The 22,521-nt window shown below is 42.4% G+C and overlaps 1 protein-coding gene across 4 annotated transcripts in view; it reads left to right on the plus strand.

The window, feature by feature from the left end:
• RALGPS2 (Ral GEF with PH domain and SH3 binding motif 2) overlaps positions 1 to 22,379 on the plus strand; it is a 149,544-nt gene extending 127,165 nt beyond the window's left edge. For all 4 annotated transcript variants that reach the window (XM_075002520.1, XM_075002519.1, XM_075002518.1 and 1 more), the window contains 4 exons: positions 5,836 to 5,928; positions 10,856 to 10,961; positions 16,680 to 16,771; positions 18,539 to 22,379. In XM_075002520.1, coding sequence (XP_074858621.1) covers positions 5,836 to 5,928; positions 10,856 to 10,961; positions 16,680 to 16,771; positions 18,539 to 18,568 — 321 coding nt within the window. In that variant the 3' untranslated portion in view covers positions 18,569 to 22,379. The remainder of the gene's footprint in view (positions 1 to 5,835; positions 5,929 to 10,855; positions 10,962 to 16,679; positions 16,772 to 18,538) is intronic.
• The last annotated feature ends 142 nt before the right edge of the window (positions 22,380 to 22,521 follow it).

The raw sequence follows: 22,521 nt of genomic DNA on the forward strand, positions 1-22,521 counted from the left end.
CAAACATCATATTTATTTCTATACCTCATTTATTTGCAAGCTCAGCCTATCTTAACATTAAATGTCCTTTTGTTATATATTAGTATGTAATATGTGCTAATTTATGCATGTGTTCAACTGATTAAAAGTATTGCAGATGATCTTGTAATCTAAATACTTATCTTTGTTTCGTCTGAGTTTAATCATTTTATCTTTTAAAAATACCAAAATGTCCTTGTTCGCTATATCTATGGATGTTAATGAGCACGTGCAGAGCATCACCACTGGAATTTGCCAACAAATATAGTGGATTCTGCTTAAATACTTCCTGTTACAATGTTTTGACATGTAGTAAAATTAGTAATAAGCTCACTGACCATTTAAAAAGAATTATTGTATTACAATATAGTATTAATGTATGCAGATTAATTACTTGCAGCACTTTTTTGTCGTCATAGTTTTCTTCATGGGGGAACTATATTATCTGACTTTTCATAAGTAAAACTTTTTACGATGCCTGGCATCAGCTTGTTTCAGTGCTGATGTCGTCATGCAATGAATAATATTGCTTTTTGTTAATACTGCTGCTATCAGCCACTGCTTTGGAAATTTTTTTATTTAAACGTTATAATTTCAATTGGCAATTTGCTGATAGAGAAACGCATCAAAAACAATCAGTGTAGCTTCATGTAAACCATCAAAAATGCCAGTTCTTGTAGTTGTTAGCTTGCTGACCGTGGGTTAAGTGTTACGGTTCCCACTACCTTAGCTGATAGAGATGGCCATGTTCTAACAGACTTCATATCTCTGGATTAATGGTGACTTTGGAGCAAAAAGCATGATCTTATTTGAGGGCTTGCTCATGTTGATTCTATTTTAGATGTATGTGTGCCTAGTGCTCAGTCATTGAGGGTTTTTCCCTTAGTGGTATCTGTTGGGTGAGCAGTGCCACCAGAGTACTAACTTTTGTCTGAGAACACAAGAGAAGTGCAACATCTCTTTGAGGGCCCTCTTCGTGAAGGCTGTTATCTGGCCAGTGCTGGAACTCTACTTGCCAGATTTTACTCCCAGCGCTTTGGCCTTAGTGCTATCCTGACACCTAGGTCTGCCCAGCACTTCTCCCCTTTGCCAGTGCCTAAGAAAGAATTGGAAAAAATATGACTTCCCAGCACCAAGCAATAAAAGTCAATTGTCATTTGGTAGAAGATCTCGTTTAGGGCACCCACCCATCTTGGAACTACATAGGGGTGCCTCTGTGATCAGACCCCTAGGCTCACAAGGGATCCACCACCAACTCTTGAGAAGCTGGCATGAGAGGGCCCTGCAACACCCTGATATGGAGAAAAATAGGACAACTGAACCCCTGGGGGAGGACTTAGGATCTCATCCCCCCCCATGGGGGAAGATGCTTCAGTAGTGGGCATTCACTCTTCTATCTGATTTTGCTACACTCACTGAGTCCAGTTCTGCCATCTCCGTCACTTACCCTGGTCTCCTATGCCTCAAACATTGGCTGGGGGTGGTGGGAGATGAGAGGTGGAGGGTCCACCTCAGCAAGCTCACCACACAAGTCCACTGATTGTGGTACAACAAGTCCCTTCACATAAACAGCAGGGAGCTCAGAGCAATTTGCTTAGCTTGCCAGGCTTCCCTACCCCAACTGAAGGGCGAGGTGGTATGGGTCCTAACTGGCAATAGTATTGGAATATTTTACATATACAGGCAGTCCAGAGCCAGGTCTCTGGGACTTCTGTGTGCTTCAAGCCAGTAATTTGGTGACCACGCACCTTCCTTGGGGCTGGAATATGGTAGTCAGTTGTCTCAGCAGGACCTCCTCTTCTCACCACAAGTGGTCACTCCTTCTGGGGGCAATTAGTGTGATCTTCTAGAGGTGGAAAACCCCCAGATAGACTTGTTTGTATTCTTCCTTCAGAAGGAAGTTCTATGTGCTCTGCTCAATCTGAGGAATAGACAGGGGCTCCCTACTGGATACCATCTGCTTTCATGCCTGGGAGCTCTGATGCACGCCTTCCCACCGGTGCCCCCTACTTCACAGAATCCTTGTGGTGATCCAACAAATCTTCACTGGCCCAACTAGGCTTCACCAACACTTGTGCAGCATGCTGCTGAGCCTGGTGACTGCCCCATTGTGGCTGCCTCTTGAGTTGTATCCGCTATCATAGAATCACAGAGCTGGAAGGGACTTTAAGAAGTCATGGAGTCCTCCTTCTATCCCAGAAGCTCAGCAGTCTTCTGCACCTGAAGTTGGCAGCACTGCATCTAATGACTTGGCTGAATGCAGAAGAACTGGACTGTTCAGCCATGTCGAGCAAGTCTTGTCCATTACAGGGACACTTCTCACAAGCAACTCCTCGGTCAAGAGATGAGAACCTTCTACACCTGCGGGTAGTGGAGGAGATCCCTTTGGAACACGGTAGAGAGAGGTTTCTGTTCCCTTCATTTCCTAATTCCAAAAGCAAAAAGGGGTCTTAGACCCATTTTGGACCCACGCCTGAACAAGTCCTTCAAAGTTGATTCAGCTGGTTTCCTCTGGGAAACTGGTAGGCTGCCTTCAACTTGAAGGATTCCTGTTTCCAGACCTCCATACTCCAAAGTCCCAGAAATTTCCTCTTTTTTTTTTTTTTTTAAAGCGGGTGAACAACATTGCCAATTTACAGCACTCCCTTTTGGCTTCTCATCAGTCCCAAGGGTCTTCATGAAACATATGATACCAGTGGCTGCTTTTCTCAGGCATTAAGCTGTCCAGGTTTTCCCGTACTGCGAAACTGACTCATCAGAGGTAGGTTTCGAGAGCCAGTGCAGAAAAGCCTTTTTCTGGTGCATTCCACCTACTGTGACCTGGCCCTGCTAGTCAGTGAGAGGAAAAAAATCGACCGTAGGCCACTCTAATGCATAACATTCATTGTGGGGTGGGGGGTGGTTCTCAGCTCCACAGAAGCCAGGGCATTCCTCCTGCAGGCATGTTTTTAGGTCACAACAGACCTGATCTTCCATGTGAGGAACACTCACCATGGTTTATGCCTGACTGCAGTTGCTGGGCCACCTGCACACATGTGGTCATCCATGCCTGGCTCCACCACTGGCCTCTGCAAGTGTGGCTTCTTGATTTATCCCCTCCCCTCCAACACCATCTAAACCAGGCATTCAGTGTTCCAGATCACATCCTGTCACACCTGTAGTGGTGGTTGAATCCTGGGTTGGTGGTGAGATTTCCCCTTTGTAGCCTCGGCCCTATCGCTGACCTTTTATCTTAGGTGATTTAGCCTGAACTGGAGAGCCCACCTGGGCGAACTCAGCACTCAGGGCTGCTGGTTCTGGGATAGTCTAGCCCTTTGAAGCAGTGTCAGGGAGCTTCAGGTGATTGGCCTGGCCTGCTGGATGTTCCTGCTCCACCTGAGGGCCATCATGGTGCAAGTCCTCATGGACATTACTGCGTGATGTATTAATTCAACAGGCAGGGCAAAGCCAGGTCAAAGGCCCTTTGCCAAAAAGCTTTTAGCCCGTGGGAGTTCTGTGTACAGCGGGCTATTCCTCTGGTAGCTGCGCATGTGCCTGGGACTGAGAAAGTGCTTGCAGGTTGTCTCAGCAAGAACTTCTCATAATGCCACAAGTGGTCACTCCATCCAGAGGTGGCCAGTATCATCATCCAGAAGTGGCAAACTACCCAAATGGACTTGTTCCCATCCTGCCATAACAGGAAATGCAGTATGTTCTGTTCACTCTGGTGTTTGGACAGGAGTTCCCTGTCAGATGCTTTCCTGCTTCTGTGGTAGGGAGCACTGAGGTGTGCCTTCCTGCTGGTGCCATTCCTTCAGAGTCACCTTGAATATCAAACAGGACAAGGTGAAGATTATTCTGATAGCCCCCAAGTGGCTCACCAGCATCGATTGGGTATGCTGGAGGACCTTTTGGTGACATCGTATCTGGCTAGAGCTGCTGTCTCTCGGCCATAGCAGTCTACTGAAGCTGGAGGCATTGCACTTAACAATATTGCTGAATGTGGAAGAGCAGGACCTAAGTGAAACAAGTTCTCCTGAGCATCAGGAAGCCCTCCGCCAGAGCAATATAACGAGCAAATTATAAAAGATGTATGTGACGGGCTTCGCATCAGTGCTGCCTCTGAGCCAAGCGTGTGATCCTGGATTATCTTCTGCACCTCAAACTGCACAGCTTGTGCTTATCACTCAGACTCCATCAGGCTGCTTTTTAGCGTTCCACCAGTTATTCTGAGGCAAGCTGGTCTTCGTTCATGACATGACATGACAACCTAGTTGTTGAAAAGTCTGGAGCATCTTCTCCTCTCTAGGGCATCCTTTCCTTCCCAGGAATTTGAATCTTGTGCTGATGGGACCTCCCTTTGGACATCTGGCTTCCTGCTGTCTTCTCTCCTGGAAGGTTGCATTTCTGGTGGTGGTTACATTCACCCTCAGAGTGGATGAAATCAGAGCACTTAAGTCAGAACCACCCTACATAGTGTTCTGCAAAGATATGGTGCAGTTGTGGCTTCACCTGGTGTTCCTGCCCAAGGTCGTCTGAGTCTCATACTGACCAGGACACTTTATCAGTCTTTATCTGAAGAGGAGCATGGGTTACAGGCCGGGGATGTCCAGCAGGTGCTGGCCATCTAGATCACTACGAGATGGCTGTTCTAGAGGTCACGGCAGTCATTCGTTCATTGCAGTAGGAGACAGGAGGAAGGTGTGTCAGGTGTCTGCTCAAATATTTTGTTCTGGCTCAAAGACTACCTCCAGCACTGCTATGAGCTGCTGAAAGTGCCTCCACTGGCAATAGTCAAGGCACGCTCGGGTGCCAGTCCAGTAGATCTGTAGAAGCTGCTACCTGGTCATCTGTGCACACATTCATGTCCCATTATGCACTTTGCACAGCAGAGCCAGGATGATGCTACCTTTGGCACTGCAGTGCTACAAACTGCAAAACTATGAACTCTGAGCCCACCTCTGTTGGCACTGCTTGTAAATTCCTTAGATTGGAATCAACATGGGCAAGCACTCAAGAAGAAAGTTACCTAATTTTCATAACCGTGGCTCTTTGGGATTGGTTACTCATGTTCAGTCCTTTTCCTGCCATCTTGCCCCGCTGTTGAAGTTGCCAGGAACAAGGAACTGAAAGGGCATAGGGTCAGGGGAGCTTAATATACCAACATATGAGCGCAACACCCAAGGAGGTGCCATGAACCCTATTGATATTGCTACAGCAAAAAATCTTCAATAACCACATACATTGGCGTGCACGTGTCTAGAATGGAATAGACATGAGCAACACATCAAAAAGAACAACAGTTGTAAAAGACAGGTAGTGTTTTTACCCTGCTTTATAGACAATAAGTATTGAAATGACATCAGCAGTTAAAATGGGTCTTGACAGCTGTATTATTATGAATATTTTGGTTATATATCAGTAATTTCCAAACAAATCCATGTTCAAATGCTTGATGGCACCTTTGGATGGGAAATATGAACTTAAAAAGAGAAGGTAGTTCAGCACCCAAAGTCAATAGTACAGTATTAAATTAAAAAGTCTTGGTGAAGTAGAGAAAATAAAATATTACCTTTTTTGATCCCTGGAACATTGAAATGTGATCAGGACCTCTGTGCACTGCTGTCTTGATTCATGCTGTGCTCTTGGGCATGTATTCTTAATCTAACTAGAAAAAGCATCAGTGAAAAGGCAGCTCTGTTTGGCTGGGCTACGTCCTGGGCAGTTAAAGCCCTAGGGAAATTTGTGGGGTGATGAGGCAAACATAAATGCATTTTTAAGAGCAAGACAGCATGAAATATTTTGCTTTCTTAATCTGTTCCCTCTCTTTCTTTGTAGGTAGCATCTTGGACAAAATACTGGGCAGCACTGTGTGGAACCCAGCTTTTTTATTATGCTGCCAAGTCTCTGAAAGCTACAGAGAGAAAACATGTATGTATCGTAGTGCATCTCCCAACACTGCCTACCAAAATTGAAAGTGAACACATTTTCCTGAAACACCTCAACAGAAGAGTCCAGGACCTTTGTGCTTGGAAGTGAACCCTATCCTGTCCTTCAGTCAGTCTGTGCCATCTCATATGGATGTAACTTAATAGAAGTAGACACAGTAATAGGCTGTACAGGGAACATCTGTTTAGCATGTGTCCTTTGGACTCAGTGAATTTTATATTATACTAGGGAAGACCTGGAAAGAAAGGAATGGCTAATTGTTTTCCTGCATTTTTTCCTATTGACCATATATTCTTACAGTATCTGATTGAAACGTATCATAGCTCCCTCTCAACACCATAGCAAACAATTCCAAGTATAAGAATTTAAATGTGTAAAGAACTGGAGTGTGTGTTATACTCTAGGTTTTGTGGATTACTCTTCCTGCCTATTCTGTCTAATCCAACAATTCCTGAATTGTGGCCTGTGGATCACCAATGGCTGCTGGTACTTGGTGGCACAGTAGACCCCCAATTTGTGTGGATGTGACTTAAGCATTTTTTATATCAATGCAAGTGGAGTCCAGGGCTGGAGGGACCCTACTTTCCTGCACCCTGCCTCCCTGCTTACCCCTGCAGGACTGGCACGCAAGCAATGTGCTGCCAGCTGGATCAGGGGCTCCTTAGGCGGCAGCTCCCACCTTGTGGCTGCCAGGGGCTGCAACACTAGGGATGGAGAGGAGCAGGTGTGGCCAAACACTGGAAGGGGCTTGTAACCCTCCTGTTCAACCTGGCAGCTCCGGCTCCTCCTGCAGTGTGCGGGATCCAAGTTAGATGAGGGTCTTTCTGCTCCAGCCACTGACCATGCTGAGCAGCCATAGCACCCCTGCTGCCACTCGGCCCCCTCCTCCCGCAGAGCCTGCAGTAGCCAGCAGGAACAGAGCAGCCCCAGTGCTGCACATGGTGAGAGCGTGGGGGGTCGCTCCCAGCAGGGGAAAGAAGGGGCAGCTGCATGTGTGAGTCCAGGGGGCTCTGGGGCCATCTTCTCCGTTTGTGCATCTTGGGGCTGATGCAGCAGGCAGGGCTGAGGCTGAGCAAGGGGTGCAGAGTGCTGTTCCCCAGCCAGCTCCCAGAGCCCTGTTGCTGCTGGGGTTTTCCCCCAGCCCCAGTGGCTCCCTTGGGGTAGATCTGTTGGCCCTGCCCCCAACTCGAGTTGCATGAAATTTGAATTAAGCCTGATTCCCCAGGAACATAATTCTCATGCGACTCAGAGGTTTACACTATGCAGAAAGTTTACTTGTTAACGTGATGCTTGCCCTCCTGTGGTGTTTCCAGCTGCTAAATAACATTGAAAAGTTAAAATTACTTCCTTATTACTGCCTTTGACATAAGCAATTGCTCTTCTTGCCCAAGGAATGTTATGCCATAACCCGTGGAAGGGGAGAAGGCGGGTCTATGTAGTCATGAAAGGGGAATTGATTGCATCTGTTAAGAGAAAAGAAAATCGGGGCATATACTGTGACTCTCGCTTGTAGACAGTAGCTTTCTCTAGGATTTCAAGTCTTTATTAGCCATGTGAATTTTGTCAGATGTCATCGTACAATAGGTACCTTTGCATAATGCTGTATAATTTGAGAAAAATTTTGTGCTCTGGAATACGTGAAAGGAGCTAGCTTGGTTTTTGTGCAGTATAAAATGTTCTTTTCATGTTTTGTATGCAGAGGGCAAAGGTCTTAGGTATTTTTGTAGGATCTTGGATCTCTGGGAGTTCTGCTCTACTTCCTGTGTAAAGCATACGCTAATATCTTTGTCGTTTATAGTATGGTGGGTGTTTTCCAAATTTATTTATACTAGTTAATCACAAAAACCAAATACTACTATCTAAAGTAGCTTAATAGCAAGCTTACTGCACTAAAAAGGTTTTCATTACTTAATTATTTGTTTCTCCCCACTTAAACTGATGATCTGTTTGTGTAGCTGAGAGCAATGCTCCTGTTTAGTTTAATCTGCCAATCCCGACTGCCTTGCCTGAAATCGGTGAAGTGCATTTTTGGACAGATTTATATGTGGTGTTAATGAAAAATTTTCATAGTCATTTCTGTCACTACGATTAGGAGTATCAAGAAACCATGAAAAGACAAAATACAGAACAAAAGATATTTAAAAATATAGAAAATAATTTATTGCTGTCATATTGTCATGGGTTACTTGCTTGTTTTTCATGTGGCACTGAGAATTGAAAAAGCCTCTTCTGCCAATATGTCACGTTTTGTGCCTCTGTTGCTGACTTGACCTCTTTAGGTTTTATTCCAAAGAGTGTATTTTTCCAAGAACAGAATCAACATTCTTTAAATCTCTCTTGCCTAGAGTTTTCTCTGCTTCAGAATATCAAATGGTAACCCTGAAAGGGGAAATAGTAGTTTTGTGAGCTACTATATATTTGAGACTTGCTCTGTAAGTCTGTTCAAGAACTCGTCCTAAATGGTAAAAGGTAGGCCCATCAAATGTAGTACACAGCTAACCATAACTTAAAGAAAAAAGTAAGGGTTTGGTCATGCCAGGAAAATCCTGGAATGGGATTGCTTCTCACAAAATCATAGAGAAAAGAAACAGAATCACCAGGCAAGTGAAAGGGGCTGGTGGACTCCTAGCATGGCTCTCCTGCTACTAGGCTCCTGGCCCTGGAGCACTCTGTTCCATGAACATCTGTGGTCCTGCTGGACCAGATGGTCCCAGTTTTTGGAGGTACAACTGAGAGGGGGTTTTGCTGTTGTCTGTAAGATGCATATGCTTCTTAATAAGTAAATAAAATGTGGAAAAAAATCTGAATAGCTCTTGGAAGTGGGAAACCTGGAGGAATTACATAGTTAGCGATTTTATTCTGTTTTGTACATTTTTTTTTAAAAAAATTTTTCGCCTTTATAGGTGGCTTGTTGATTAGCAATTTGAGTAAAAAAATTTCACTGTCCTTCTTTTTAAAAAAAAGATCAACTTTGGAAAAAATCATTGATGTAGAGAAGTAATAAATACAAAAAGCTCTGTGAATATCACACTATAAAGGGAGCAGTCTTTTATCTTAGTTTACCATAAACTTGTTAAGGAAAAGTAGTGTACAATAAATGGTCATATATTACTTTTGAAAGAGTAAATGTGCAATACACTTTTGCTCTTCTATCCGGTTTAAAGATTCTGACCTGTGTATTGGTAATTTTAAAGGGGGAGTATTAATTTCACTTTTAATGGAGTTATTAGCAACACTTATAGCAACTGGTAGTGGGGCAGCTTTACATCTCCTCTACGGTGGGGGAGGGTTGTGGTAAAATATAATTGTCTAGACCTGAGCCTTCCTCTCTGGATCTGATTATCTGATTGTGGGCTAACAGAGAGCCTATTACAGCTCATAATTATTTAATTACAATTCAGATATTGAATTTAACCAGCCCAGAGTAAATTGGAGATGCTCTGCAACTGAGTGAATTTCATTTGTGCTTAGAAAGTAGCAGATGAATGAATTGGTATGTAATCTGTTGCAGAGGATAGATGGTTCATGTGATAACAATTGCCTAATACAAACATACCCAGTAAATGAATCTGTTGAATGTTTAAACTTTTTCCTTTTCACAAGACAAATGCTGAACATAAATTCTTAATTGCATCATCAGTTCTTCAAACAGAATCACAACTCGCACATAGTATAAACATAGTATAAACTGGCTGACACAAAAATATCAAAATAATGATGTGTTGATGTTCTTGTGATAAGCATTTATCATGCGCTTTAGATTATCTGTTTTGTGCCTACGAATTTAACTTTGGCCTGAGACATAGGTAGGCATGATTTAGTCCTGGACCAGTAACACCTTTTCATTCATCAAAATATCAAATTATTTAGTCTGATGTCTCATGACTCCAAAGGGATAGAGATGCAGGAGTTTCTCCCTTACAAAAAAAGTAAGGTTTGAATCTTCCCACATATTTGTTTTTAGGTCTGGAAGTTAAGTCGTTAAATCTTTAAAAATTACTAAAAATATCTTTTTATACCTAAAGATTTTTTATGGTTTGTTTGGAGACCTCTGCCATGTAACTGAGTAGCTAAGGCCCTGGCTTTGCAGAGAGAAGGATGTGAAAGTCTTAAGTTTGAACTGAAGCATTTGTAATATATTTTTTTCTGTAATGTACATATCATAAGCAGCATATGAAAGTATGTCTTATAGTATAAAAGTTTGTTTGGTATAATCTGTGTAATGCAATCATGTGTGCCCCACTTGTAAGTAACCCATCACATCACATGCACATAAAAGGCTTTCTGACATCATTCGAGGTCTACTAAATTTATAGTCGGGTTTGGTCATTTCACAGTAATGGGGTTTTAAAAATCGTAAATGTCATGATATATGCTATTTAAATCTGAACTTTTTCAGTGTTGTGATTGTTAGCATCTTGATCTAAAATGAATTTGCGCATATCCCAAGGTTATCAGAAGGAGAATTGTAGTAGGGCTACCCTTTCTTCTGTGCTACTACTGATGATGGCATTGTCTTCAGAGGAGCTGGGAGTCCAGCTCTTAAGACAGATCTGCCACCAGCAACAGCATAGAAGGATGACATGGCATGGTATTGCCACCCTTACTTCTGTGCTGCTTCTTGCAAAGCTGGGCCATCGAGTGAATAAATAGATGTGTGTACCCAGTATCATGGTGCTGAAGATACTGAGCCTTCTCAAAGTGTACAATATATGAATTTTATGAGCATACAACTTAACAGCTATGTTTCCTATTATTCCTTTAGGAAGATCCATAGTAGCAATAATGTGTTTAAGGCAAGTTATCAGAAAGCAAAACTGGCTATTTATTTCCATTTTTTGTGGTCTGTGATGCAGTCAGTCTGGCTGAATCCTCTCACTTAAAATGAATATATGCTCTCTCTTTTCAGTTCAAATCTACACCAAGTAAAAATGTGTCAGTGGTAGGATGGATGGTGATGATGGCTGACGATCCAGAACATCCTGATCTCTTCTTGCTGACTGATTCTGAAAAGGGTGAGTAACATCAGAAGTATGGTGATTTGCAAAAAAAATTTTTTTAAATCACCTGACTTGTTAAACATGTAAAACTATTTGTCAAGTATGCTCAAATAACAAAAGCTTTGGAAGGGATCTCAGACTTTTAAACAAAATGTAGGAACTGCAGTCCTATGGAATTTCTAACTCCTGCTTTTTCTAATTTAGGAGATTTACAGCAGCTGTGCCTGCCGTGTGTAACTCACCCTTCGATCATGCAGACATTATGTACATGAAATTGTAGTTACCTCTAAAAATTTCAACATTCAGTCTACATTATTCACTTAACCAAACGGAATATTTTCCAGTGACTTTTTAGGTTTCTTCATGTGGACATTTATACCATAACACTGAAGGATGATTATTTTTTACTCCTTTTTATCGCTTCAGTTAATTTTTAATGAACATTTGAATATGCTAGTGTGCCCTTTCTCACCTCCGCGGACTTTGATGCCACTGGTGCTTGTGCAGAGCCACCATCCATCACGGGGCAAGCTGGCTATGCTGGCACCTCCTTCAGAGCCTGCAGCTCAGACAACAACAGCGGTGCAGGTGTCAGCCCAATCAGTGCTGGGACAGGTGCCTCCCTAGCTAATTGGTTGTTTACATGCCAACCACAAGGAGCAGCAAGGTTTTCAGGGGCCTTCTCCCAATCATAGAGAAGCCAAGAAATTGGACTTGTATGGGAGAGAGGTTTATTCTATGTGGGGTTTACAATTATGGAGAGCAAACCAGCAGGCACCAGTTGAGCAGGTACTCTTTTTAATACAGTCTTCGCTGTCTAAATTCTCGGAGTCATGTCTCTGGATGCTAAACAAGAATTTTCTGCTGTAGTGGAGGAAAATAAAATGATTTCTCATGCGGCCCTCCAAGCTGCCCTGGATGCTGCTGATGGGGTGATGTGGGTTGTGTTGACATGGGTTGTGGCATCGGGGATTGCCTTGAGACTTGGCTACAGATTTCCAGCCTGCCTCAGGAGGTGCGACAGATACAGGTTCTGCCTTTTGAGGGACCCACTTTGTTGTCTGAGAACACTCAAGAGACTGCATAGTTTCAAGAGCAGCCCAATGGTCTTTGGGGCTCCATACTCCCATAAACCAACACAGGTGCTTTATCCCCCACCCCTACCCCCAACAGGCAATTACAACAGCCCAGAGACCACAATAGGAGAAAGGGTTGCAGTGACATGAGGTGCTCCAGCCATCCTGGCCAGGACCAGGAGCAAAAGAAGCCCTCTCCCACACCAAAACCAAACTTTTGAAGTTGCTCTTGGGAGCACCAAACCACTCCCCTCTTGGGATCCAGCACATCTTCTTTTATTTTTGTTTTGCCTATCCCCTTTCTACGCTGCTTGGTGACATAATATCAAACCAGTGGGTCCTGTGCACTGAGGAAAGGGGTTATGCTATCCAATTCCATTCTTAACTGCACTCAACTTAAAGGGTGCATATTTTTACTTTGCAATCTACCCTCCTCACAGAAGGTTCCTGAGGTCTCTGGTGAACAGAAGACATTATCCGTTTACAATCTCCCATTCAGCCTGTCGATGGCACCAAGGGTTTTCACCAACTGCATGGTAGTGGTGGCAGCCTTCTTTCGCAGGCATGGGGGGTCCAGGTGTTCCCATACCTGGACGACTGGTTGCTCAAAGGGAGCTCACAGATGCAGGTTCAACAGCATTTGAGGTTTATCCATCAGACGTTCAATGGTCTCAGTCTGCTAATAAACAAGACAATGTTGACACTGGTTCCCATGCAAAGGATAAAGTTTGCGTGGGCTCTCCTGGATTCAGTGCTTGCCAGAGCCTCCCTGCTGGAGAACAAGTTTCAGGCTATGGCCAGCATTATAAACATAATCAGGTTCCCTACCATGATGGATAGGTGTTTCATTAGGCTCCTTCACCCGCTCCAGTTGTGGCTTGCTTCAATGTACCACCCTGTAAGGGGGAACGTAGACTTGTTAGTAACATTGCTGCAGCAGGTACTGAGGACTGTGTATTGGTGGCTGGACACTAGAACAGTGTATGCAATGCTTCCCTTCAGACCTTCCCAACCTTCTCTGTCCCTGGTAGTTGTTGTGTCAGACAGGCTAGGGGAGTGCATCTGGGAGAATGCTGGACTCAGGTTGTCTGGGGCACATCAGATCTCAAACTCCATATTAATGTGAGGGATCTCAGGGCCATCAGGTTGACGTGAGGTGTTTCAGGAGAATCTAGTGCGACGTTGCATGTCAGTGAGTATGGATCACATGACAGCAACGGGCGGGGGGGGGGACGACACGGGGTACACACTCCTCTCACCTGTGTCATGAGGTTCTGAGACTTTGGGAGTTTCATATTCCTACAAGCCTCAATACTTACCAGGGGTCCACAGCACCATAGCAGACCACCTCAGCAGGTCCTTTATGAACCTTGAGTGGTCCGTTCACCTGGACATGCTGCGATCAATTTTCCAAATTTGGGGCTATCCCCAGGTGGACCGGCTAGCCACACACCTCAGTGTGAAGTGCCAGACGTTTTGTTCTTACCAGAACCAGAGTCCAGGATCTTGGGCAGATGCATTCAGTGTGTCTTGGACAGGCCCACTCCTGTATGCGTTCTCTCCAGTTTCCCTTGTCCATAAGGTTCTCCTCAAAATTTGGTCAGATCAGACCTCGGTGATCCTGGTGGCTCGAGTGTTGACCAGGCAGCACTGGTACTCGGTCCTCTTTGATGTGTCAGTGAACAACCCAATACCACTCTCATGCCCAGACCTGTTGACTCAGAACGAGGGGCAGTTGCAGCCTTCTGTCCCTTCACCTGATGGCATGGAAACTTCGTGGCTGAGTGCCATGGAACTTTCCTGCTCGGAATTGGTAAAGGAGGTGCTCCTGAACAGCAGGAAACCTTCCACAAGGGCCCACTTATCTGGCCAAGTGGAGAAGGTTCACAGTGTGGATGACACAAAAAAGGTTTATGCCCTCCTCCAAGGCCACAATCTCAGCCACCTTGAATTACCTGTGGCACCTAAGTCAGGAAGGGCTGGCCCTTTTCTCCATCAAGGTGCACTTGGCAGCCATTTCCACTTTTCATTGGTGTTCTTGGACCCGATGGTGAAGAGGTTCATGAAGGGCCCAGAGGGGGTTAGAACGCAAGTGTGGGATCCCTTACCCTGGTGGGACCTTAATCTGGTGCTGTCTAAACTTAAGGGGGCCCCCTTTGAGCCCCTTGCTTCCTGTTCCCTCTTGCTCTTAAGTTACAAAACAGCCTTTCTGGTGGCCATTACATTGGCCAGAAGAGGGCATGAGCTTAAAGCTCTGACTGTGTACCACCTCTGCACGATAGTCCACAAGGACAAGGTTAGATTCAGACCCCATCCAGCCATCCTGTCAAAGGTAGTCTCCTCTTTCCATGTCTTTCAGTATATTTCTCTACTTTTATTTTATCCCAAACCTCATGCCACCTTGAGGGAGCAAAGTTTGCAAACCTTAAATGTCTGTAGAGCATTAGCTTTTTACATAGACAGGACGAAACCTTTCAGAGAGTTGCAGCAGCTCGTTGTTGTGGCAGCAGAGAGGATGAAGGGCTGTCTGGTTTCCTCCCAGAGGATCTCCTCCTAGATAGTGGCTTGCATTAAGGAATGCTACAAACTGGTGGGGGTGCCCCTTCCTCTGATTAGGGCTCACCCTACGAGGGCACAGGCATCCTCAGCATCATTCCTGGCTCATGTCCTGACTCAGGAGATCTGTAGGGCAGCCACCTGGTCCTCCATACAGATCTTAGCAGCCCATTATGCAATTACACAACACGCTAGGAAGAATGCTACAGTGGCAGGGCTGTACTACAGTTGTTATGGGACTCCAACTCCATCTCCTAACATCAGTTTGCATTCATCTACATTGGAATGTACATGATTTTTTGGTCCTCTGCACTTATAAATGTCAGTCTGTATTGGAAATTAAATTGATCTGATGAAGTGATGATCTGTACCACAAAAGCTCATCACAGAATAAATCGGTTTATTAGTCTTTAAAGTGCTATGGTTCTGCTGCTTTGTTTTGTATGAGCAATCATTCGAAGAAGACAGTTACCTGTTTCTATAATTGATGTTCTTCGAGATGTGGGGTTCATGTCCGTTCCAAAACCCACCCGCCTTTCCCCACTGTCCAAGTAGCTGGCAAGAAGGAACTGAGCAGGGAGCAGGTTGGGTAGTGTATGTATTGGTCACCATAACAGCGCCACTCCAGGAGGTGCCAGACTGGCCACTGGCTAGGGGAAGGAGATTTCTGGCACCTGGGCATGCGTGTGCGCACACACCTACATTGGAATGGACATGAGCAACACATCTCAAAGAGCACCAGTTAAGGAATCAAATAACTGTCTTTTCTTAAGCCGTCTTTATGCCTGCTTGACCACAACTAGAAAGTGAAAAAAGTTTGTCTAAAATATATTGTCACTTTTTGGAACAGCTGACAAGTACTCTCACAGGTAACTTTTCCAGGATGCACACCAGTGTGCTCTCCTGCACTTCATTCTGGTTTTCTTGACAACATGTTAAAAATAAATTAAGCAATTTGGAAGGAGGAGTTGTCAAGTGCACCTGTTTTCCTCCTTGAGGACCCATGAAGTGCACCCACTTGTAGGCTCCCACCTTCCCAGTCATCACGTCTTAATGGAGATGTATCTTTCTTTGATCAGGAGAGAGAATTTCCAAACTGCTTAGCTCCTTGTCTACACTGTGAATTTCACAGTAGGTCAGACTGCTTCAACAGGCCTGCATTGCCTTCCCCCCAGAAACTTTAAAAAGTGTAATTGCATTGCAGAGAACATATTAAAGACAATAGACGAATGTACACACGTGCTAATATGCTTACTAGTAATCAACCCAATTATATCAAAGGCTCTAGGAAGTGCACTGTTCTTCAAACATTCACAAGAGATGTTTCTATCATCAAAAGTTCATAATAGCTGTTAACTCAGGACAATCACTCATGAAAAGTTTACTCACCCCCTTTGTACACCAGGCTCTTTGAACTGGGAATAGCTTATTTGTGGACATTAGGTCTTTCCTCAGCTAGTTAGCGTCAAAAGGCTGGCTGTTTGCATAATGAGAGGAATTACATTTCCATAGACTTTTTCCATAGAGGTTTCTTAGGAAACCCACTTAACTTTGAAAATTTCTTGTTTCAAATAGTCCTTTGATACTCATGCTTCCTGGGGTTTATGTTAGTCATGTCTTTCCCCTAGAGACAGTAGATAAAATCCCACTCTAATACATAAACTTTTGCATTTTTAATATAAATGGACACCTAAGATACTTAAACTTAATTCAGTAAGGTTTGTCCAGGGTATTGCAAAAATTGCTTCATCTGCCAGACATATAATGGAGAAAAAGTACTTTTAAAACAATGTTCTAAGTAATATGATAGGATATGGGAAGGAGGTGTTGGGGATTTTTCATTTTTATTGACATACTTTAATAATTGGCTTGGAGGCTATAAATTTGTGGCAGAATATAGAGCATCTGATGTACAAAGTCATATGATCATAAAACTGCAGCCATGCTGTCCAAGAGCTAAAGTTCTATTAAAAGATTTGTCTTTGCAAGCTTCAATAATGTTTTAGTTTTATTTGTTTTGAATTACGGTAGAATTGAAGTACTGTACTGTATTCTTATCTGATTTTTTTTAATCAATTTTTTCCTGCCCCTATCATTTTAGGAAATTCATACAAGTTTCAAGCTGGTAACAGAATGAATGCAATGTTATGGTTCAAACATCTGAGCGCTGCCTGCCAAAGCAACAGACAACAGGTGAGAACAATGCTGTGAAGAACTGAGAACTGCTGGTGGAAACTTGGCATTGGTAACTACCTCTGAAAGAAGATTAAGTACTGGTTGATCCAGTGTCCATGCTGCTATTTTTAGTGTGGTAGTTCAGGTTGAGCTAGCCCAAGCAAGCTGATGGAAGCCTAGTTTTGACCCTTAAGCTACACATAATGTCGTGATGGCTGATATAGACGCTCTTATTTGGTTCTTTTAGTGTCTGGGAAAATGTCAAATATTCATTCTACCTTGTTTTGTCTAGTCAACCATACAAATACCAACTGGCCATCTCAATCACTTCCTAAAAAGTAGGCTTTTCAGGCTCAGTTAACCAAGGCTGTGTCTACATTGCAAAAATAATGTCGAAGTTGCTTACTTTGAAGTAAGCAACTTCGAAGATGAGTGTCTACATACATCCTACTTCGAAGATGAACTTTGAAGTACGGCACTACTTTATTCCTAGGAAAGGAGTAAGGACTTTGACGTTGGGCTCCCTACTTCAGAGTTAACTTCAAAGTAAGGGAAAATGTGTGTAGACGCTCTGCTGGCTACTTCCAAGTAGTGCCTAACTTTGAAGTTAGTTCCTAGTATAGACACACCCCAAGTGCAGTATCAAGTTTGACACTGGCAGCGTTGAGCTCTGTCCTAACTTTCACTAACTAGACAGACACTCCTTTTGAGGGGTCAGTAATGGAAGAGGGTAAGTTTGAAATGACTAATGACCTAGAAACAACACTTCAAATCTCTGTTCCCTTCCCTGAATTAATGAGACCACTTGTAGAGAGCTTAAAAACCCAGACTTAGTCTTGTCCCAAGAAAGCTTCACAGAGTCTTTATTATTCTGTACATCAAGTACCTCAGATTTGTGGAGATCCCTATTAAGCAAGGGGACCCTTTGGTCATCCCCAGACTTGTTCTTCCAACTCTGAAATAGACAAACTATCCCTCTATATCACAGCACTGAAAAAGATTGAGTATTTTTACTTCTGTGGCTCTTAGCTCTCAGGTTGCCTCTCCCACTCATGTAAGATCTGACCAATGCTGATGCTTCTGGAGACATAGCAAATAAGAACATTAAGCAGCTGTGTCTCTGGCAGAATAAGATGAGGAATATCTGCTCTTTAAAAGTGCTGGCAAAATATGACTTATTCACATTGGAACAAGCTGACTATTTTAGATCCGCTCTTGAAGCGTATTAGCATTTCCTCTATCTTTGTAGGAGCAGTTTCATCAGCACTTCCATTTTCTAACCTTAAAGTGTTGTGAAAAACATTGCTGAGCACTTCTCAGACTCCACTGTTTGGGGATTGCCTTCACAAAGATATGAGATTTGCATGTTCCACGGAATGCGGCAAAGTTTGGCCTTATTCTAGGGTTTGTTCATTGGAATTCCATAGACTGGGACCTTGAGCTCCAAAGGCCTTGCATCTGTCTCCAGTTGTTTGACACTGGGCTTGTTAGCCTTAGCAGATGTTAAAATCTCAGTTGTGGCCAAACTAGGTTATATCACAATTCACCTACCAACGTAAACTAAAGCCGGGTCATATTATAACAAATTTATACCATTTAGTGTCTGCATTCTCTGTATGTGTGTGTCTTGTTACTCTAGTGCTGCTTGACTGGCTATATTTGTAGCAGGGAGTGGTACACTGAACATCCTAAACTTTGTAGAGGGGAGGTGAGGGTTCCGAAAAGACCAAACATAAAATGCTGATTCTCAACATAAAATTCTGCTTTGTGTTTTTTTTTCTTTAGGTTCCTGCCAACTTGATGACTTTTGAGTAAACATGAAAGAGAACAATTTGATGAAGTTTGTCTCATAATTTGAGCATGACATCCTGAAGAAACCAGGCCAGCTATTAATTTATTTCTGTGCCAGAACAGAAACTAAATGCTAAATTTCTAAACTATGGAGTACTGAACAACAGAGCACTAATGGTTTGGGGAATGGGTTCCCCTAAATGAAAAACAGAGTTGGAACGTGAACTGCCATGGACCATGTTTCTTAATATTTTCTGAACTGACCTGTGGAAACCACTGCCTTAAAGAGTGAAAGGAAAATCCACATGAAACACCAAATAGTGTGTGTGAAACTTATGGCGGTGCTGTGATTGGGTGAAATAGATTGTAGCTAATTTGCATTTCTTTATACTAATTTGGGGGAAAAAACACCTTTTTTGGGTATTCTTTAAAAACAGTATAACCATATTTCTTAAGGGATGCATCAAAATCTGGATTTAGACGGGGGATAGTGGTACTTACACATTCTAGGGAGGTTGTCTGGACTTTTAGCAACCTTCAATTGGAGCTTCTCTCAGGCTCACTAGATCTGGAGCATCATTAATTCTTTCAGACCTAGAGTATGAGAATTGTAACAAATGCACCATTTTTGTTTGTTTCTGAAGTGCTAAACTTGGTAACCTTAGTAGTGTATAGGAACCTTGCTTCCTGCAGTGGCACAAAGGTTGAGTATTTGTACAGCACACTTTTTTTTAAATGGGATACTGTCTGGTGGTTTGTTTTTATTTTTGTTTTTGGTGGTCTTTTTTTTTTGGTGGGGCGGGGGGAGCTGTGAGGTCTCCTCGGGTCAGAACTGAATGTTTCCTTCCCATTGTGTTTCTTCACTGGTTATTTTCCTCCATATGATGATTCCACTGCACAAATACTATTAGCTGTAGCTCACAGAGGTGTTTTACTTCTCTGGAGGGATGCTCTCCTAGTTATGGTTAAAAGTAGGAAATAATAGAAGACCTTCTTTCAAAGTAAGAGGCTTCCAAATATCAGTTTTATAAGACCCTTCCTTAATTAGGGAGGAAGAATCGGGTGCACTAGACAATCAAAATCTTCTTCCTACTTACGAGTAAATCTTTGTCACTAAATCTACGCCCTCAAAATATTTAAAATCCCAAATGGGGATGAGTTCAGTATGTTCTGTGCTTATACTTTCATTCATGCCTTATTTTGTTTTTTTAAGTTATCTAATTGTAGTCTCCTGTACAGTTTTATTTATTACCCAGAACATTGGTCTTTTATAAATATAAAAGAATGCCAATATTGTCCAGAAAACTTCTTGAAAAATGGTAGGTGGTCCACTGACATAATGCTAAAGCAATAAATAAGCTTTTAGTGCACACCTAGACTTTCTAAAGCTATCCAGAAGTCTCTGGCGATGCGCTCTTAGTAATCTTAAAAAATGTTTCCTGAGGTTGTAATTTGTTTGGTAAGATACACTTCATTTGCTAAATCTTGGCGAGGGGGTAGAATTTCACTTATTAAAGGTCCCAATATCAGTATCATATTTTGTTAACGGAAATAGTGAATTTGTGACTGAGGCGGAGGAAAAAGATTCTTGGGGAAGAGAGAGGTGAAATGTTGGCGTTTCCAAGCATTACTTTCTGAAATCGGCTTTTAGTATGAAGAAGGTACAGTAGATACACACTTCTGTGTCACACTTACAAGAAAGCGAAAAGTAAGGTGGGGGGGGTCTCCCCCGCTCCCCTTGGAGAGTGAATAATCAGTTCTGATCCTGAAGTGGGAAATCCTGATGTGAGGTTGCTCATGCTGAATCACTTTTCAGTTCACATGTCAGTTAACTCATTTTGAGTGTGTAGCAGAGACAACATCGTGATGGCCAGCAGTATTACTGTATTAGACTTTGCACAGCCTTAGTTTTTGTTTTGCATTTTTAAAGTACTTAGTGTGTTTCTTCTCAAAAGCGTTTTTAACAATGTATGTACTTTTTTTAAGCATTGTGTATGGTAACCCTGTGGATTTTGAAAATTTTTAATAAGCTAACTTAGACGCATTGCAGGTCAACTATATCTATTATCTTAGTGAGAGGAAACTTGCAACTGGGAGCCACAGCCTGACATCACACAGCTTTACTAAAGGCAGAGTCAAGTCAGAAGGTGTTGTTTTTGTTCTTCACATTTATCCATCTGTCTTCTCTTCTGTTTTTATGGGTATATAGTGTAAGATGGGGAAGGCAGTGCTGAGCTCTTGTCAAGAGTCAGTGGATGAATCATTGCCTGTAGCTGCTCTCTACCTATTTAAACTTTATTTCTGATCTTTTTCTACCATCAAATCTCTCATTTTTCGTGGGAGTGCTGTTGAAAAAAGCCTACTAAAATGGTTAGCAAGAGTAATAAGAGAAATCATTATTAATGAAAATATTTTTAAGGTAACTATCTAGTACTGGAGGTTCAATATCTAGTTCTGTTTTATTCAGTATTGATTCCAGTAATTCTTCTGAAGGTCACATTAGCATTAAGATCTTTCACCTTTTGAACTAGAAGTTTATTGGGGAAAAGTTGTGATTTCTCCCCCCCCCCCCGCCCGCCCCATAAGAAGAAACCTGTCACAGACATCTTAAATGGAATGACAATTCAAGTCAGCCATGAAGAGCACAGTAATTTTACCTTTCCATAAAAAGTAGTAACTAAACAAAACATATAAAGTAGTCCTGGGAAAACAGTATGGCAGCCAGACAGTGACAGGTGAGGATGCACTATTCAGAATGTCAGCCAGTTGGTTGTGTTCCTTTAGTTTATCTTGAAATGTTTTACTTTAATTTTTTGCTTTCAGTCGTGGTTTGAAATTTTGCAGCTCATGTTCGTAACTTTATTGTGTTGTATATTTATCTTTAGTTAAAGGAGGTCTTTTGCGCTGTCTTGTAGAACAAAAGATCCATTATGACAAGAATGTGGACAAAAATATCTCAGAATAGGATTTTTAGTTTAAACACCAACAGAGAATCCAACCGTTTAGAGAATAGCTTGGTGGTGAGCCTAAACGTAGTAGTGCATTTCTAATACATCTGTCATAAAATACTTAATGTTAGCTTTCGAACTGAATGCTGTTATTTTATAACTTCAGCTACATTTAATCAAATGCGTTCCACTTCAGTGTTCTTAAAGAGCTAGTATTAGTCCTAATTGATTTTACAAACTGGGATCCCTACAGTTTGAGTTAATCTAGGCATGTGCTTCATTTTCCCAATAATTTCTTATGGAAAATGCCATTGAAATATTTTCCTCTAGTTACTCTGATTCAATGTGCTTTTAAGTGCTGCACGGTTTTAATATCCAACTTTTAACTTCGCCTATAAGGAATTTTTCCAAGATTCTAAAAAGCAGACACCACTCCAGTAGGATCTGAAAAGGAAGAAGCTGGAAACCGTGGCAGGGCAATCTTCACGTGGCCCTTTTGGGGAATTGAATATTTATTAACTTTCTCCACAACTCAGCTGTGTTACGAAAAATTTGCAGCCAGTGGTATATTTACTACTAAAAATGAAAACAGATAAGAAACTAACAAGGGAACACAAGAATACAATAGGGTTACATCAGCCTAATTTTGTTGACACGTATTAACTATGTAGTTTTGTGCTGGCTTCCTTGCCACATTTTAACCACACACATTTGCAATGAAACTTTAAGAATGTAATTTTCTGCTGTTAATGAGAAACCTAATGAAGCTGTAATTCGCATTCCCTTCTAACACAAGAATTACTAAGGCACTGTGGGAGGTTGGTCCCTATTGATAAAAGGAAAATTGTGTTGTACTTCAGGGGGGATTCTAGCAAACCTGTTCCAAATCAGAATAAGATAAATCATGTGGTGGTGGTTTTCCTGGCTCCTGCAGTGGCATTTTCTTCATTCTCTTCTTTTCATTCATAAGCAGTAGCAGCTCTAATCTTTTGACAGCAGTCTTTAAAATGCTGCCTCAGCTCTGAACGC

The sequence above is a fragment of the Carettochelys insculpta genome, chromosome 9 (genome assembly GCF_033958435.1).
Source record: "Carettochelys insculpta isolate YL-2023 chromosome 9, ASM3395843v1, whole genome shotgun sequence".
NCBI lineage: Eukaryota > Metazoa > Chordata > Testudines > Carettochelyidae > Carettochelys > Carettochelys insculpta.